General features: G+C 47.9%; 2 protein-coding genes across 5 annotated transcripts in view; one reads left to right on the forward strand and one right to left on the reverse strand.

Annotated features, from left to right (window-relative positions):
- The window catches only part of ARMH3 (armadillo like helical domain containing 3), a 131,743-nt gene extending 118,577 nt beyond the window's left edge, over nt 1-13,166 (reverse strand). For 2 of the 4 annotated variants that reach the window (XR_011142127.1, XM_068949847.1), the window contains exons 1-6: nt 12,877-12,998; nt 4,477-4,588; nt 3,839-3,895; nt 3,555-3,701; nt 1,216-1,323; nt 257-349 (exon numbers count right to left, since the gene is read on the reverse strand). Coding sequence is in view for 3 of the 4 variants with exons in the window: in XM_068949847.1 (XP_068805948.1) it covers nt 257-349; nt 1,216-1,323; nt 3,555-3,701; nt 3,839-3,895; nt 4,477-4,578 (507 nt within the window). In the remaining variant the exon portion in view is untranslated. Of the gene's footprint in view, nt 1-256; nt 350-1,215; nt 1,324-3,554; nt 3,702-3,838; nt 3,896-4,476; nt 4,589-8,649; nt 8,887-12,876 lie in introns of those variants that run through there. The other 2 variants (XM_068949846.1, XM_068949845.1) reach the window with 2 other exon arrangements.
- Nucleotides 13,165-17,282, forward strand: HPS6 (HPS6 biogenesis of lysosomal organelles complex 2 subunit 3). Its single transcript, XM_068949844.1, has 2 exons — nt 13,165-13,296; nt 13,589-17,282. The coding sequence occupies exon 2, from the start codon at nt 13,604-13,606 to the stop codon at nt 16,064-16,066; it is 2,463 nt and encodes an 820-aa protein (XP_068805945.1). The 5' UTR covers nt 13,165-13,296; nt 13,589-13,603; the 3' UTR covers nt 16,067-17,282.
- Nucleotides 17,283-18,247: the final 965 nt, after the last annotated feature.

An 18,247-nucleotide genomic window follows, 5' to 3' on the forward strand; every position in this document is an offset into this window, starting at 1 on the left:
CCTCTGCCTCTCTCCCTATGCCTCAGCTGGCATCTATCTCATAATAAAGTCTCTGAGGCAGAAAAAGTCTGCCAGTAACATCAGGACCACGGTTAGAACACTGAGGCCATACTCTGGGCTGATCCTTGTTCTCATACATAGTTTCTCCCTCTTATGCTCCACACTGCAGCATTCTGCCTAAATTCGAGGCAGTTCCATCCCTTAAGATGTGGCCCATTTAAACATTTAAGTTATTATACAGCTAGTGTTTACTTACCGTCACCAAGCAGAGAAGTAGCTTCAGACACAAACTTTTGAGGCTCTCAGAACCTTCTGCACAGAGGAGTGAGTCCAAGCTTTCCATCAGATTCTACAGAACAATTATATCATTTAAAAGTAATATCTAAAGCTATACTGATATTCCTGTGTTTGAACTCTTCAAAAAAAGGCTTCTTATAACAAATATTTCAAATAAAGTCATATTGTTCCAGAATCAGTAATTAATCCATTACAACTGCTATATACCTCTGGCTATAGTCACGTCATCGGTTCTCAATACTGTTAACTACATTTTAATGACATATATTTGTTATTATTCAGAATAAATACAGTATAGCCATTTCATAAATATTCATTAATAATTATTTTCCAAATTACTTACTGAATGACAGATAACACATTTATTCTTAAAGGAAAAGTGTAGTTCTAATAGCCAAGTAAATACTTAATATTTTTTCCAAAATATAGTTGTTGTTCTCTTTGGAGAGAGATGAAAGCTAAAACAGAAACTCAGCTTTACCCCAGTTTCTTTGTCTTTCCCCAAAACTCAGTACCTGATGAGCCCCAAATAAGCTTACAACAGTATGTGCTGATGGAAATCAGAGCACAAAGGATATGACAATCAGCTAAAAATTAAATGCAAGCTATGAGGCTCAACAGTAGGGACTAATGGTCTGTGACAGCCTTTTCCTGCTGTAAAATTTCTTAACCAAAATGAATCTACACCACAAAAGGAAAGGAAGAGAAAGCAAGCACTCTGTTATACTAACACAGGAATCCAAACCATCTTTCTTTGTGCCACTAGCAGGTAAAGAACTTCAGGACAGCTACATTTAATAACTGGCTAGAGTATTTCCCCAAACAGACACATCTCGGTAGAGACAGCTACCCACAAATCACTGCTCCTGCAAGATGGCTGGTGTGCAGCAATGTTTCTTTACATTCCCAAGGCCTCACCTTCATACATAGCTCTGCCTTATCAAAACCCACAAGCATGTTGATTATGTCAAACCCAGAGGTGGATTTGTTCTTCTGATGGACACCACGAATCAATGCACACAAAGTCTGCAAAGGAGGGAGGGGGGGGGGGGGGGGGAAAAAAATCAGAGTGTAAGATGTAAGGCCACACCTACAGCTTAATGGCAAAACCTGCCCTAAAATGTCTTCAGAGGACTAGCAAAATGCAGATACTTGAATGAATACCACCAGCTTAGAAGTCATACATTTGTCTGAACTCTTCCATCTCTGCTGTTTCTAAGGAGTATCTTGGGTGCCAAGGACTCAAAAAGATTAAAGAAAAATATTTATCCATATTTTTCCGGTTTATTCACACCCCTTCACTTCACAGCATTTTGAAGAAAGGCAATCTCATGGCTTCTTCTGTACAGACCCAGTTTGTACTATTCACTTCAAACAGCATCAGGCAGGAGCACAACCTCTGGAAAATACCTAATTGTGGCTTTAAGGCCAAAAATATTGATCAGGAAACTGCAAGGCAAAAGCAGTGCCCAATATTAGCCATCTCTATGCGGACAGAGGTATGTCAGAGCTTTCCAGATTAATTTCTGATTCTAAGCATGCTAAAGACTCATCCACATAACATAACTTACTGCATTATGCCTGTCCACTAAGCAGACACTTTTCCTAGAGATAGCACACATTCTTTGTTTGGCTACCATCATGCTATACTAAGCCTGACCAAAGAACTGCGTTTCTGTCAAGAAACAAGACAAGTGACACCAAGGCTATTAAGCAGCTTAAAAATCCCTGAAGTGGTTAGAAAAGTTAGGACCTTTACACTAAACCTAACCTCCTTCGTATTTCTTGCTGCATGTCCTGGATTATGGTTCACAGTGATTTCCTGGAGATCACTGGCAACACAGGTATCAGAGTACACAATGCTTCCAGCAGACATGCTGGAAAACTTATGGACAGCAGATGTCCCACGTGCCCCAAGAGAAGAAACGGCTGTGGTGACTTTTGTCATCAGGCACCTTTCAGGTCTATGAAGAGAAGAATGGGGAGGAACATAACGTCTGCAGTTTTAGATTCTAGTTTGAACGGATCTATGAAAAAAATTAGTTTCAGAAGATGTAAAGCCAGAGATGGGCAGAACGCAAAGAATGATCAGACCTCTAGAACCATATAAAAGCAAAAGGCCAAGGTAGGCATCCTTTTTTAGCTTACTGTCAGAGATAGGATATGGGGCTAAAGAAATCTTCAACTGGTATGGCCATTCTCAGGACAAAAAAAAAAAAAAATCACATCAGTTTTGGCTTCAGGATCACCTTTCACAAGGAACAAAGCGTGATTAAGAGAACCCCCTCCCAACCCACACTCAGGACATGTGACCTAGTTTCTCTTTTACATTCACACAGCAGGATTCTGGACTGAAGCCCTGGCCCAATTTTTGCAGAGAGCCTGAATTCAAGCTTGGGAATTCATGGCTGGGCTGGGCTGGACTGTCTATGTAGCTATAACTACAATGTTTAATATTAAATAGCACCCTTTAAAAATAATTCAAAAAAAAAAGAAAACAAGCAAGACTGCATGTCATCACAAGCATAAGTATTCCATTTCAATGACAGCTTTTTGCAGCTTGCTGCTGGTCTAACGTCTCCGACGGATGACTTCCCCAAACCTGAAATCCATATGCTGTATTCCCACAGCTAACAGAACCTGCAACGCATGTGTTCAAATTGCAAGAGTCGGTTTGGGAACTGGTAACATCAAGTGTCAAGATTGAAGAGAGCAGTCTCCTGCACAAGACACAGGACAGCATACCTTTGGCAAGGAACAACCTGCAGGAAAAGGGCTTCTAACTCTGGTGACAATTCTTCAAAACTTCCAATTAGAAAGTTGTACAGTAGGGAGAGCCTCTTGTATAACTTTCATACTAACTTCTCCAGAATTTTATTTCTTTTTTGAAAAGACAAAAAGACAGTTCAAAAAGAGGCTAAAGGGAGAAAATAAGAGAAAGTAGAAGGCATACAAAGCTTTATGAGTAATCTTGAGCCCTGAAACTGATAGCCTGTAGTGTGAACAAGCCCGTCTTATCCCGCCATTCCCATCCACCTCATCCTGTAACACTAGGTCTTCTTAAATTTTGAAAAAAGCTACCGTTTCTCAAAGACTTACTGTGTTTGTAACATTCATACAAAATAAGTAACAACTACTCAGCAGACACCACTTCTCATCACAGCTAAACAAATAAGCACAGATGTTTGATAGCATCAGCAAACATATTGCCTCATCAGAAGCAGAAGAGAGTATTCCCTGTCTCTCAAGTCTGGTACCTGTAGTGCATTGACCACTCTGATTGGGTGCTCCTCACCAAGAGCCTGGATGCAGTGCTGGAACAAGCAGTTGATGTTATCTTTTATCTTCATTAATTCTTCCCCATCCAGGGCCTCCAGCTTGCCTTCTAGATATTCCAAGTTGACCTATCAGGTTAAGAAGCAGTTCATGCACATTACACAACTGCTGACAGCTTAGAAAAGCAAGTCCTTGCGCTGACAGTCTGCCACTTCACAGGAAAAACAGCAGCAGCAAATCAGAGGATATGCAATTTTTATGTTACCTTCATGAGAAACAGCTCTTCCCAAAACCTGGGGTTGCATTTACTGGGGTCCTCTGTCTAAAAGAGAAAGGAATGGTCATGACAGAAAAAAACAGGAGAAACCATTCAGACAAAAGTTAAACAAAATCATTATCACAAACAGATCAGAATCAGGATCGCCTCACTGGATGACACAAGTGATCTTATAGTACAGAATATTATCTATACAGATTCCCAGAGGTAGAATAACAAACAGAAGCAGCTCTCAACTGGGATACCTCTGTGTACTTCCTGTATAGTTTTTCAAGAAACAGCTTCCCCCCCCTAATTTAAACAGTGTTAAAACAGCACTTTTCTTCCCCAGGACCCTTTTCTCCTCACACTTCATAGGTCTTCTGTCTCCCACCTCACCACTAACTTCAGAGTCAGACCTCCTTAAAATCAGAAACAGTTCTGGCAGACAACAGGACACAGTGAAATTAAGGAAGGGAGGGAAGTACAGACTTCAGCATGATAGTAGGAGAGCCTGAAGTAGGTACCTACACTGCGTGATACTTACCTTGGAAAAAGAATCCATCACGCACAGCCTTCAGCAAACACTCAAACAAGAAAGCTTAACACAACAACACTTGCGAAGCAAAAGGTGCTCAAGTCCTTACCATGAAAATCTCATCATACATCAGCACAACTTTCTCTTTCAATGGCTTCTTGGAGGCTGAAGATTTCCGGAGCAGCCCACCTTTCTTCTCGGTTTGGGCCATGCTGTATACCCTAAAGGTAAGAAGAAACAAACAAAAACCCATAAGAAAACCTAAAGTTTTCTTCAAGGCATATCTGGCATGTCACAACAATAAGATTTCTTCATTACGCTGAGATACTAATATGTCTGAAAAACTGGAAGTAGGGGCTTTAATAACTGTACCAGATAAGAAATGGGACCAGAGGTCCCATCTAGTCCTATATCCCATTTCAAAGAAAGATGCAGAAGTCGAACCACAGGCAGATATGGAATAAACTGCTTTCAGATAAATTGTCTTCTTAATTCTACTCTCCCAGAAACACTTCATAAGAGCAAGACAGTTTATGTAAAAAAAAATACATTTTTTTACATCTCGCTGTATGAACTGTGATATGTGTTATCAAATGGATACCCAGTTGTTTCTGATGCTGGTCAAGCCTCAGGGACATCTTGTGACAAAGAGCCCTAGAAGACTTTTTCAAACAGTTTCAATCTGTTTCATTTGCTGCCTACCAATGCACTTCAAATTCTGCCCTTGCACTCTGAGGCCATCTCCAACAGCAGGAAGTGTTCGGCTGCAAAGCTTCCCTAAAGCTCTACAAGCACCCTTGCTCATCCCTACCTCTGCACCTTGACATCCCTCAGCTGTGCCAGCTGAAATCAAGCCAGAGAAGTGCCACAGCTTCAAAAACAACATGTGTGGTTGAGTTTTGGGGGGAAGGTGGAGGAACACAGGGAAGGCTGCAGGAATTTTTAAAATCATATCAGTTCCCCAATCCATTTCACAACAAAGGAAGTTTTCTAGAAACACAAATAGGGTTACTATAAGTAATTGGTGCCTCACACTCACTGGTTATCCTATCAAAAAAAAAAAAAAACCACTAAAAAGCATTGTTGTTGTAAATGAGCTGTTAATAAAACAAAAAGCAACAGTCATGGCTTTAGTCCTAAACAGTGCTACAGTCAAGCCATTGGCAGGCTGAGAGTCAGAATGTATAACTTTCAACATACTCTCAACCCAGTGCTGCAACGCACATCACCAGTCTGACCTTGTAAATAGGAATTTTTCTGCAATCACAGATTTCTTTGGCAAGCACCACAGCTTTAACAGCACTCTAACCTGCTCTATCACTGCAGCAGCAACATAGCTACCTAGCAGAAAGGGAATGTCATCCCTTCTTATATCTCTGGACCAGGCTCATATCCCTGAACACCCAGCCTTTCTCCCCTAACTCTGAAGGTAATTACATACATGGCAGCAGCACATCTCAGACAGGGGTCGGACTTAAGTCATGCTCCAGAAAAACAAGGGCAGGCACTTGTGGCAGCTGCACTCAGCCACGCTAAATTATGCATAGAGAGGTAAGTACACTGCAGTCTGCCTCTAAGACCCCAGAGCTTTCCGAGTCAGCAGCCATGGAGACAGCTTTGGATTTAGCCTTCCCTGCAGACTGCCTGAACCTCTTCCACAACCACAGCACATTCAGATCCAGCTTTCCCTCAAAGAGCCAAAGAGCAGGTTCCAGTGACTAGTGAATGTCAGTGCCACATCTCTCCCACACAGGCTCTGATTGCCTTAGACTACAACTGTGCATCCAGCTAGGATTCCCAGGCCTCCAGAGTCTGCCACAGGTTATTCAAAACATCCATCACCTGAGCCATAAATCTCAGTTTCAAATGGCTTTGGGGCTGGAGAATTGATGCTGCTGCAAAAGGCTCTATGCCTCCTGTGAAGGGCAAGAGCAGTCTGGATGGGAAGGCAACAGGTGGGATAGAAAATAGCAGATCTCACACCTGAATGCTGAGATTTATAGAAAGGGGAAGAGGTGTCCTCTTGCACAGCTGGGTGGTAAGGGACTACTTTGTGTCTGCTGGGTTGGAAATGGAAACAGTCCCCAGAAATGCTGTCAGAAGAAAGCTTAGGAACTACTGCATTGTAACCTTACATAAATAAGGAAAGTATTTCTGTAGCCTACTAGGTCTCTATTTTCAGTTAAGATGGTTCAGTCTAACATACAAAAAAGAATACGTTATTCGATCATCTTGATAGCTTCCCTTTTACAAACTTCACGTTATTTTTAAACTGTCATGGGAAATAAGACATTAATTAGAAATTTAATTGGAAATAGAGAGAAATCTATTAAAAACCAAATCAAGAACAATGTCACTTTTAGCCTAGCAATAAAAATTTTGCCCAAGATTGCACAAAACCATTTTGCAACTAGAATTGTAAGTTTCTGAACCTAAAGCAGTCCCCAGCCCCAGCGTACAAACATATCCGTCTGCGTGCTTCTAATTGGATTACTGCTAGTGAATCCCAATGCCAGAACTAATACACTAACTCACAGTGCTTCTAGGTCACTGTTCTCACATCAAGTTTGTAAATATGTACAGGAAGGGATCAATATACTCCGCATAGACCTTGAACTTCTGAGAGATTACAATACATTTTAATATTTTTCCTGCACTTCTAGAAAGACAAAAAAGTCTAAATCCCCCCAAGAAATAAATGCCTGATGCTGAGCAAGCATCAGAGGGAGGCATGATCATATGAAAATTCTAGTCTCTGCTCAAAATGGGAATTGGACTCAGATTCTCTTAAGCCAAGCTGCACAGAGCATGTACAAAGATGATTGCTAGAGGCAACGATTAATGTTCTTGTTTATAATTTGCTGTTCTACAAATGAGCATATGGAGGAACAAGGGGAGAAGAGTAAAAGTCTCCTTTCATGCCAATGCTCTATTAGGCTGCACTGGTTTCACGACCTGTGATGATCAGGCCTGTACAAATGGCTTTTTCTTTTCACTTTATGCAATTACATTGTCCAGATGTCATGAAGACAGAAACAGGAAACGGCATTTTGCTAATAGGGATCTCCTAGGCAGTTGCAAAAAACAAGAGCTAAATGCATATCCTATTCACAGGAGTTGTAGATGTGTCAAGTTATCGGGCCTTTATGACATTTTATGAAAACAATGAGACTGACTATAGTTAACAATTATCTTTTAAATGCATCAGAGTTAAAAAGCTTCAGTGCATTTTCCACATTTCAGGTTCAAATGGATAATTTATTCTGTCAATAGGTCAGCTCCATTAACACATGCTGCTAAATGAATCCTGCCGCAGTCACTGACTGCATAGGAAAACTGTCCCTCAGGGTGAAGAGAAGAGCATGCATGTGAATTTTTAGAACAGTAAGTACTTTACTGTGCTGCGGAAGGGCCACGATGCTTCATCTGGGACTAAAAGAAACCTGGACAGAGCACAGCTCTTGGCAGCTCAAAGGCAGGAAGATAAAAACCATGGCAGGCAGAAGTTCAGGCAGAACACTTGCTTTATCTGTCATCAATCCCAGGATCAGCTGATCCAGTCAGGAGCAAAGGGATGAAGGTATCGAACCATCCACCTCTCCTCCATTTCATTCCAAGAGTCACAACAGCGGTTCAAACCAAACACGTGACATTCAGATGAAAACATCCCCATTAACTTCTGGTCATAATATCCACAGAAAGAACAAAAGAGGCATTTTGAAACCGAGGTTTACTGACACCATTATGCACATTCAGAACAGTGGCTTGTCCACACTGTCACTCAGCTCCCTTATAGACTTATTATTGGGTAGGCCTTGTTATAATGGTGAAAATATTATTGTAAAGAACATTAACACTAGATTCAAAATCTTAAACTTCTGTAATCTTGCATGCATGCAGCCTGTCAAGTTAAACATCATATTTTGCATGTAATTTCCCAGGCTAACAAACCTGAATGTTTTCAAGTTTACAGATGCATATACATAACCCTTATATACAGTGAAACATAAATACTCTTTTCAGCATAGACCCCTCCAAAACTATACTGCTATGCTACTTGGCTAAATAAAGAGAAAAGAAATAGATGGCATAGAATGGTATTTTCATATATTTACTTGACAAACCATTTATTCCACATCTGAAAAAGGTAGTGCAGATTACGTGATACACGTTAATCCGTCAATGCCATTAAACAAGTCCTGGACCTCAACCAATATCGATAAAGTTTCTGAGTAAGAACCGGGATATTTGTGCTTTTAGAATCCAGCATCTCTTAACTCACCATTTGCCGACAGGTCTGGACTTGCTTGTTTAAACAATTTCAAGGCTAGCAAATATTTTCCAGCCACCAACTGCAGGTACCCAGGGACCTAGGGTGAGCATACTTTGCATTTCAAGTAACTTTGCAGTTTTCCACAGACAGGCCTCATATCTGCTGTTTTCCTGAAGATCTATATCTCTACCACCACCATCCCTTCTCCACACCTTTCAACTACAGTTGTTCCTTTGAAGATCTGGTCTGTACAACATACAAACTCAAATGTTATGATGTTATACTTGCAAACAGCTACATCGCATAAAACTCTATCAAAATGGAGTCACAAAGCCCACAACACTACCCAACAGACTAGTGGGAAATACTTGATTTTTAGGACTGACTTTTGACCAACAGTAAAGAGGCAAGGGGATTGAAAACCATTTTTCCCCTCAACTGGAGGAGGTAGAAAGGAGTTTCTTCCTGAGTCACAAGACAAAGGTTACAAGAGAGAAGCTAAAGAAGAAAGACAAAAACCTTTGAACAGAAAAGGACTGATCAAGCGCAAGCCTGTAGCCAGAAAGTATGATTCAGCTACAGAGTACAAGCTAGACTGAGAGATGCAGTGCTAAGAGAATTGTATCACAGGTTAGAGCAGAATAATCCTGGACTCCTTTGCAGGCTTGCAGCAGGAAGGAAAAGTACAGAACTGCTGTTTTGGTGGCAGAAATCATTTATGACAGCTTTAGAAATTCAAACTACAACCTCAAGGGCATTGTTTTCTACCAAGAAGGCTTCACCTTTATCCTTTAAGTTTAAAGGAAAGTTGTTCAAAAATTATCTAAATCATGCAAGAAGAAGCACACCTCCGCTTAAGGTTAACCTATGGCTTCTAACGTGCTGAATTGCAATCCAAATAGTCACACATCTCTTCAATGAGGTTCTAGGAAAAACTTGAACTTAATCCATGTGGTGAATGTGCAGAGTCAATACTGGACCTGTGCACTTCAACCAGCTTCCAGCACTCATTCATCACAGGAAGTGATGGACAATCTGCATCCTACCCTGCACGTGAGCTTAGGAATCTCAATGCATGGATGGTGCCTTGACTCAGTTCAAGCTCCAGTGTTAAAACTACCAGGGACCATCTAACAGCAACCTAGCAGAACAGCAGTGAAGACAGAGGGCAGGAGAGCAACGGGCTAGATTTTGTCAAGGCTTTAGAGAGCATCACGACCAAATTCCTACCCTTGCATTCCTGCTACAAGTCCTTCTGCAGCTTATGGCCTGCCAAATCTTACCTTCCTGAGCTCTCGGCCCCTCCTGCTGACAACAGCGCTTTTAAACACAGTTCATTGCACTCGGTAGAGCAAGACCACCCTTGCTCTCTTCTAACACATCATTCACAAGTTTTCTTTCCTCACTAACTCTGTCTGCTACTTTCACACATCACATCCAAATCCGTGCACAACATTAAGATTGTAATAAGCCCTGATCTAGTTAGATATGTAATAGTTGAAACAGAGTTATGCTACTTTTAGATTTCACTCAATCTTTACAGCCTTACTTGTATACTGTCCGTTGGAATGAAAAATGCTCAGACTGTATCTTCCTGCACAACTGTAAGGTGCACAGCCCACCAACAAGCGGAATGTTAACACCGAGAGCATGCAAGCCTTGGGCCAACCTGGCAGAATTTCCAAGTGCCTTTATGTAGTATACAACAAATTCATTCAGAGGATGTACTGATGATAAAAACACCCTCATGCATCCTCCTTTTTCCACAATATTAAGCAACATCCCTAGCACAGTCTCAGTACATGCATTTTTACCAGCAAGTCCTTCCATCCTGTGCAGAGCAGTAGAAGTATATGTCCTTATACCTTGTACAGTCTAGTTACACCACCACTGACCTATTTTCCACCTTGAAAAACAGGAAAAGAAGCTTCCTAGCACAGATACAGCAACAAACTTCCTCCCATTACACCTGCTTTCACAATGATATAGAAGAAAAACATGCTGATTACATTTTCAACACTTCACCCTAATTGCCTTTCATTGCTGGTCATTTCTATCTGACCAGTTAAAATAACACTCAATCCATCAACTTCACACCATCAACTACTTAAGCTTCTTCCTGTCAAGTCCATCTAGACAAGTGTCACATGCTTCCACCCCCATCCGTTCAGATCATTTTTCCAGCTCAGTTTTTTTTTTTTATTTCATCACACCCTTTTTGCTTCCCCGGCTACACTGCCCAGCTCTCTCACGTCAGAAAGTCTCTTTGGTTTTTCAAATTTCAAGCTCTTCAGAACCAAAGCCACCTAATTTACCACAAAATATTCCACAGCTAAGTGCTTATGCCACTCAAACTTTTCAGATGCCTTCCTTATGAACAAAAACACTCTCCCTATAACCTTCCCCTCCTTCTCCTAGGGCTTCAGCTGGCTGTGTTCCAGGGATCCAAGGCCCAGGTTAGATACAGCACAGCTGCATGGCCTTGGCTCCGGCTTCTGAGGAAATTGCTAAGTTCTAAAAAATTCTGCAGAGTAGAGCCTTGCAAGATAAGAAAGGTAAAACTGCAGAGAGGTAAGCTTTTTTTGAGACATGGATCATTAGCAGCACAGGCATTCAAGAAGGGTGGGGGGGGAAAGAGAGAAAAAAAGCACACATGGAAAGGTATAAAATCCTGAAGGAAAAAAACAAAGAGTCAGAAGACAGCAACTCAGCAACGTTGAGCCACTCCAGTGAGCAGCAGAGTTTGACCCTCTCCCTCCTGAAGTATGCCTGCATGGCTACTTAGTGTTTTATTAGGGGCAGTGACCAGACTCGTGCTTAGTCTAGTAGATTGTTAAATCCTCACTGTATCTCCTGGGCATACTAGTCAACAACTGCTTCATATTATAAGTCGTATATATCATGCCTGCAAAGTCTCTTGGCACACATAAAAAGATGCCTAAAGTGACACAGAGGGAGGGTTATGCTGTAATTACTTGAAAGCCAAACTGCTGTCCTTTTTTCACTCCTGAAATCCCTCTTAAAAATCTTTTTGTCATACTCCCTACAAGAGCCGAAACAGCTGCTGTACTGTAAGCAAAGTATATTGGAATGGTCTGAATTATCTTACTGCTTTTTGTATTCCACCCACCTATCAACCTAAATCAGCTCTTATCATGTATTCAGATTATGAAGTCTCTTGGCAAGAGAAAGCTTGCTTATAGTGACACACACAACAGGGTTTTGATTCAGGCTGAGTTATATAGCAAGCTGCTTCTGCCTCTAACATAATAAGCATAATAAATTCCACTCCAGTGCCACTGTTTACTGCCCCATTTCGCCTACCCAACTGTTTGTAGGGCCACGATGTAAACTAGGTAACAGTGATCACCCACTGTTTTTCTAAAAAAAGATAACTTTAACCAAACCATTTCAGTAACCAGCTGCCACTGTGGCCTACTACCAGCTGTATCAGCAAAGCCAAAAGGTTAGGCAGCTACTGTCTGCTGTAAGGCCTTTCTAAACAAACCAGTATCTCACTGAACTGCATCCAAAGGCACTCAGGTAGTGCAGCCATAAAGCGATAACACATTATTCATAGCAGCAGCACTGCAGGCAGTCACAGAAAGGACTGACAACTCCTTTGGCAGTTCACTACTCTAAAACTACTACCACACGAGGAAGAGTTTCAAGCAATCAGTGAGGCCCCGCTCAGGGTAGGACACGAGAGCCCCTGCCACAGCACACCCTGCCAGGGACACGGGCACACGAAAGACGCCATAGCAAGCGAGGACTGCGGGCCCCCCCCAGCAAGGCTGCCCCGCACCCCGAGCTGCGGCCCCCCAGCACCGCCTGCCCAAACGGCGGGGGGAGGATCCCGACGCCCGCCAGAGCAGGGCCCGCCCGGGGCACCCCAGCGCGGTAAGGGCCCGTCGGGGCGAGGACAGCGGCCCGGAGGAGCTCCTCACAGCGGGCACCGTCCCACCCCCGCGCAGGACCACCCCCCCCCCCCGCGGTGGCCCAACCGCAGGGGGAGGGAGCCGGAGCCGTCCGCCCCAGGGCAGGGCTCGGGCAGCCTCAGAGCGGCAGCACCCCGCATAGCCGTTACAGGCAGCCGTTACGCCCGTTAAGGAGGGACCGTTGGGGGCGTGGCCTAGCCCAACGTGTGGGGGGGGGAAGAGACGGGGGGGGGTCGCGACCCTTCCCCTCCCCCCCCTTCGCGATCCCCCCCCCCTTCGCGATCCCCCAGCACTTTACCTGCGGGCGGGCGAGCCGCTCCCCTTCGCAACGCGCAGGCGCCGCGCATGCGCCGCGAGGGCGGCTGCGCCGCGCGGTCCTAACGCCGGCCGCGCTCCGAGGTGGGGGGGGGGGGCTCGCGGGGCGGGGACAAGCGACAGGCGACAGCGCCTTCCTCCCCCACCCCGGGCGAGAAAATGGCCCCGCGGAGGAGCGCAGCCTCCCGCCCGGCGCAGCCCCGCAGCCTCCAGGACGGCCGGCGCCGGCCCTGGGGCCGTGGGGCCCGCTGCCTCTAGCGAGCGCGGCGGCCGCGCCGCGGAAGTAGGAGAGGGCCGGCCCCGCCCGGAAGGCCGCTGCCGCCGCCTCGTGATTGCGCAGCGCCGAGCCGCCACCGGCCCCGGCCCCGGCCGCCCCTTCCCCGGCAGGGAGCCGCCGCGGCAGGTAGAGCCCGCGGGAAGGAGGTGCCCGGAGAACCGGGGGGAGGAGGGTGTCGGCGGTGCCCGGGCCCCCGGGAGCAGGGGGAGCCCCTGGGGTGCTCAGGGAACCGGGGGAGAGTGGAGGGTGCCTGGGAACGGGGGGCGCCTGAGGAACAGGGGAGGGGAGGGGGGCCCCCGGGTGCCTGGGGAACAGGGGGAGCGGAGGGGAGCAGAGGGTCTCCAGGGTTTCCCCCGAACGGGGGGGATCAGAGGGTCTCGGGCCCCTGCTTGCCCTGTTGCATGCCTTTGGTGACCAGGTCGGACGCCCCACGATGAAGCGAGCCGGGATACTCCAGCAGGTCTCCGACTTCAGTGACTTCAGCCGGGGCCATGGGCTGCAGGAGCTGCTGCTGGGCCAGGGAGAGGAGCCCGACCATGTCCAGCTCAGCCCCGATGGGCAGCACCTCTTGGTGCTGCAGAAGAGCCGGCCAGCCCCCCTGCCACGGGTGGTGGCCTTCCAGCGCCAGGATGCCCGCGGAGCTGACCTGGAGAGAAGCTGGCAGCCACCCCAACCAGCCCTCGTGGGGCTGCTCTTCCTGCCAACCCCTGCAACACTGGGCTCCTGGGTGCTGGCTATCGTGTGGGAGAATGGCCGGACTGAGGTCTGGCACTTCATGGTGGCTGTGGGCTGGCAGCTGCTGCAGACACTAGAGCTGTGCCAAGGTGCCCGGGCACGGATCATCTCCGTGTGCAGCCAGGGAGCCAGCCTGGTGTGGTGTGAGGAGAGGCCTCGCTTGGGTGCCCACTCGGACACGAGCAAGTGCCCCTTCAGGTTCTGCATCTGCACCCGGGCTCTGGAAGTGGGGGAGCAAAGCGTGCACCTCGGCGCTGTGAGGATAGTCTTGCACAACAGCCCTGAGTACCAGCTCCTGGCTTCCCCCCAGCACATCTTCCTGGTGCCTGCCTCTACCAGCTTTGCTACCATCTCCAAATTCCTGCTCATCTGGCACCCCGAGGAGGCAAAGCTTACTGTCACAGCCCCCCCTGCAGGCTTCATCCACAGCAAGGTGCTGCGCTCCAGCAATGAGTCAGATTTCAGGAAGCTCCTACTTGGCTTTGTGGGTCTTCTCTCAACCGTAGCACCTCTGGACATTCACACCTCTGCCCTCTCCAACCATGGGGGGCTGCTGCTGGTGAGCACGCATGGCACTGTGAACATGGTAGAGCCAGATGGGACACAAAGGCACATCTTTGATCTAGAGGGGGGTCCCCTGACCCAAGGAGATCTTGTCCGGCTGAAGACATTTGGTAACGCATTGGCCTGCGTGCTGGCTGGGGTCCTGTATCTCATTGACCAGAATAGTGGAAGGCTCATAGAAAAGAAAATCCTTAGCATGAAAAAGGTGCATTTCCTGGAGTCCCCGGGAGAGGAGGACAGCATCCAGCTCCTCACTCAAACTGGCATCTACAGCTTCAGCTTCTCTGTCCCTGAGGATAGCAGCAGGCCTGAGCCATGCCTGGTGGAGATGGTGTTTGAGGAGGCCTGCAGATACTACCAGAGAAGGAGCCTCAGCAGCTCCAAGCTGACAGTGGAGAAGTTGAAGAAAGGTGGTGTGTTCCAGGCTCCTGTGGCCCTTGCTGCCATCCTGCAGCACAGCCTCCGTCAGAAGGAGAAGCCAGCCCGAGGCCTCCAAGACACTTATGCCAAGCTCTTGAACACAATGAGCCTGGAGTTGCAGAGCTACCTGAGCCTGGAGCTCCTCAAGACCTGCGTGGTGGGCGCCCCAGAGAGTGAGGTAGAAAGCTATTGTGAGGAGCTGGTGGAGCAGGAGGTCAGCCGTGTTCTCCACTCCGACATTGACAAGGATAACTTGGCCTACCTGAACTCTGTCTTCACCTCCTTCCCCAAGGCTGCCTGGAAGGCCACGAGGGGTTGCCTGCAGTTGCAGCAGAATGGGGATGGCCATTTGGTAGCCAGGGCCACCCCAGAGGTATGGAAGAAGGTTCTGGGAGGGCCGCAGCAGGAGGAGGTGGGTCTGAATGGGGTGATCCCGCTCTTTGAGCTCATCTGCACCTCCTTCCTGAGGTTCAAACCCAAGTGGCTGCCCAGTTTTGTGGAGCTGACCCAGCAGTATGTTAGCATCTCTTGGGCATACAGCAGCAAGGAGGGCCCAGAGGGCCGGGTGCCACTATACAAGAGAGCGCTGGGAGTCCTGGCCCGGAAGAACAAGCGCAGTGAGGCAGATGATGAGATGGAGCTAGAACTGCTGCTCTGCAGCAAGAGGCCTAAGGCTGTGCTGCAAGCTATGCACCTTCTCATCCGTCTCAAGCGGTGGCAGCGGGTGGTAGAGGTTGCAGAGAAGTTCTCCAAGCTCAGCCCCTTGCTCAACAAGGAGATATTCACCACACTGCTGGCAGAGTTTGCCCAGCACCGGGAGCTGGACCCGTATCTGGACAGGCTGTGGCCTCTGTGTCCTCCTGAACTGACCGCCTCAGACATCCTCACTGTCATCCTGCAGCACTTGCCTGTCTCCCAGAAGGATCCAGTGCCCTTCTCAAGTGAGGAGGGCCAGCTGACCGTGGGCTTGCTCAAACCACTACTGCAAAGGGTTGTGCAGCGTCCCTGCATCCAGGACGAGATGTACTCGGATGCCCTGCAGAGCCCCACCTTCCCCCCTCCCACCCCACCCCGAGAGCACAGGACCCTTCCAAAGGCAGCAGCCAATGATGCCCCTCAGCCACCTGGGCCAAGGACTTCCTCTCCCTCAGCACTGGCACAGGGTGACACTGCATGAAGCAGGGAAGCACAGCAGGATCCCAACTCTTGGGTGCACAAGGAGGGGAAAGCCACATGCACCCCAGGAAATCCTGCCCTGCCTGGGAGGACAGAAACCTCCTCTTCTTGAGAGCCTCCCTGTAGCAGCATCTCAGACAGTCCATGGGGTGGTCGAGGCGGCTTATCTCATGAGTAGCCATGGCAGGCTTTCTGGTTATGTCCAGCAAGTGCAATTGCGTGTGCCCCTGTGGAGGAGGAAATGCTAGTGCATTTGCAGATGAAAGCACTGGCCGCACTGCAGGACTAAGAACTTCTCTTGGCCCAAAGCACCTTGTGTTCGATATGCTTAGTTCCTTTATAACTTCATTTCTTGTTTCCTGATCCTTTAGGAGTGGTGGTGGAGGGGTGGGCAGAGACAAGCACAGTCTTCCCTGCCAATTCCCTGCTCATTGGGTGGGGTGATGCCTCCAAGGTCTGTCTCTAAGGGACTGAGCATGCTTTTTTTGTAGTGGGGTCACCCACTCCTGCGCTGCTCTGGGCTTGGTTAGTTGCTAAATGTCAGTGTGGAGCCTTGTTCAGCTCCATGGTGCTGGGAGTTCCAACATGCATGCCAGCAGCTGCAGCGCTCTGCGTGCTGTCTTGCTGCAGTTCCTCTGGGATCAGTCCTGTAGCTGTGACTGATTGCAGCTACTTAGCTGAAGAGAGCAGCCTAATTCCCTTATCTCTCTATCCCAGCTGGTACCCAAACTCTCTTTTGAGCTGAGAAGCTGGCAGCAGCCTGTTCAGGCTTGGGGCTGGCCCTGCCTCTCCCTTTCCTTTGTGGAAGCTTAGATTGTGCTGCAGGACGCCTGGGCCCTCTGTTGCCATCTCTTCTACCTTTGCCCTTTGCACACAAAGGGGCTTTGTCAGGGTTTTCTGGCTCATATTGTGCCTCTGTTTGCAAAGTCAGTGTAACTTGAGAGTAGTCATGCGGGAAGATCCAGGTTCCAGCCTCTCCCCAGTGCCCACTGCCTGCTCCTGCCTCCTCGGGGGGAGACATCCTGGCTGTGGCTTTGCCTGTGTGCATGAGGCCATGGTGTGAAGGTACCTGCTGTCCAGAGGAGCTGTTTCTTGTCTTGCCAGGCTGGCAGAGCCTGGCTGGGATGGGATGGGGGAGGTTTATCTGCCTTAGTCCTCTTGAGGGAGGTTAAGTACAGCTGATACACTCATTTTAAAAATAAAGGTTCCTGAAGCAGTGCTGGGGCAGTGGTGGATGTTGTGGGGATGCAGACCATCGGGTGGAGGGCAGTTTCATTTTGCTTCTAGTGAAGGATGGGGGCCAAACTCGCATACTGTGGTACAGCCTGGTGTGACTCACTGCTTGTAGATGCTGGGCTCGGAGATCCACCTGTGCCCAGCCAGCCGCACAGCACAGCCCCATTCCCGCTCCATCCCTCAGCCCCTTGCCACCAAGGGGCTATGGATAGAGGACTCTGCACTGGCACACGAATAACCTGATTTCCAGGGAATGGTGTGTGCCACAGGGAAGGGGGATCCTAGGCAGTGCACGGTTTGGCAAAGTGGGTCAAAGTCCCATACGTTGCTGGAAGCAAGGAGATCTACCTGTGCAGCATGGTCAGGGGCTTTGCTCCTTTCCTCTTTGCAGCCACTGGGCCTTTCTGGCACCATCTGGGCATGTTGTTTTGAGGGGAGCTGTGGCCAGCCCCAAGGTTTTATCGGGGAAGGATTTTTTATCCAGAGCTGCATCTTGTTCCTTTCCTTCTGGCTGGAAAACGAGCAGCAGCGAGCATTGGGCTGGCCCCTGTGGGAGGCTGCTGCCTTGGCTTCACTGGGCACATGCTGGCAGAGCTGCTGCTGGAGGGCTTCTGGTCTGTCAAACTGCTGTTGATGTGCTAATGCCTTCCCCAAGGCCCCAAGACAAGGGCTTGGCTGCAGAAAGCCCCTATGGTGGAATAAACTCTGGAAAAAAGGAAGAGGAACTGCAGAGACTGTTCTCAAGGGGATGGCTGGTTATTGATGAAACCTTCCTTATGATGGGCCTTGTGCTGCAGCTGTGTGGTGCTGTGGGTTTCCCTGCTGTGCAAAGGAAGTGGATTCTTGCAGCTGCCTCTCACGTGAGCAAGGGGAGCCTGGCACGAAAGGAGAGCTCACAGCATCCCAGCGGTGGGTGTTTTGCAATAAGCAGTCATCTCCTCTTCCT

Source organism: Struthio camelus, chromosome 7, assembly GCF_040807025.1.
Source record: "Struthio camelus isolate bStrCam1 chromosome 7, bStrCam1.hap1, whole genome shotgun sequence".
In the NCBI taxonomy this organism is placed as follows: Eukaryota; Metazoa; Chordata; class Aves; order Struthioniformes; family Struthionidae; genus Struthio; species Struthio camelus.

What these genes read in the sequence shown, in the direction of transcription:
- HPS6 (XM_068949844.1), top strand. Translation starts at nt 13,604, where the DNA reads ATGAAGCGAGCCGGGATACTCCAGCAGGTCTCCGACTTCAGTGACTTC.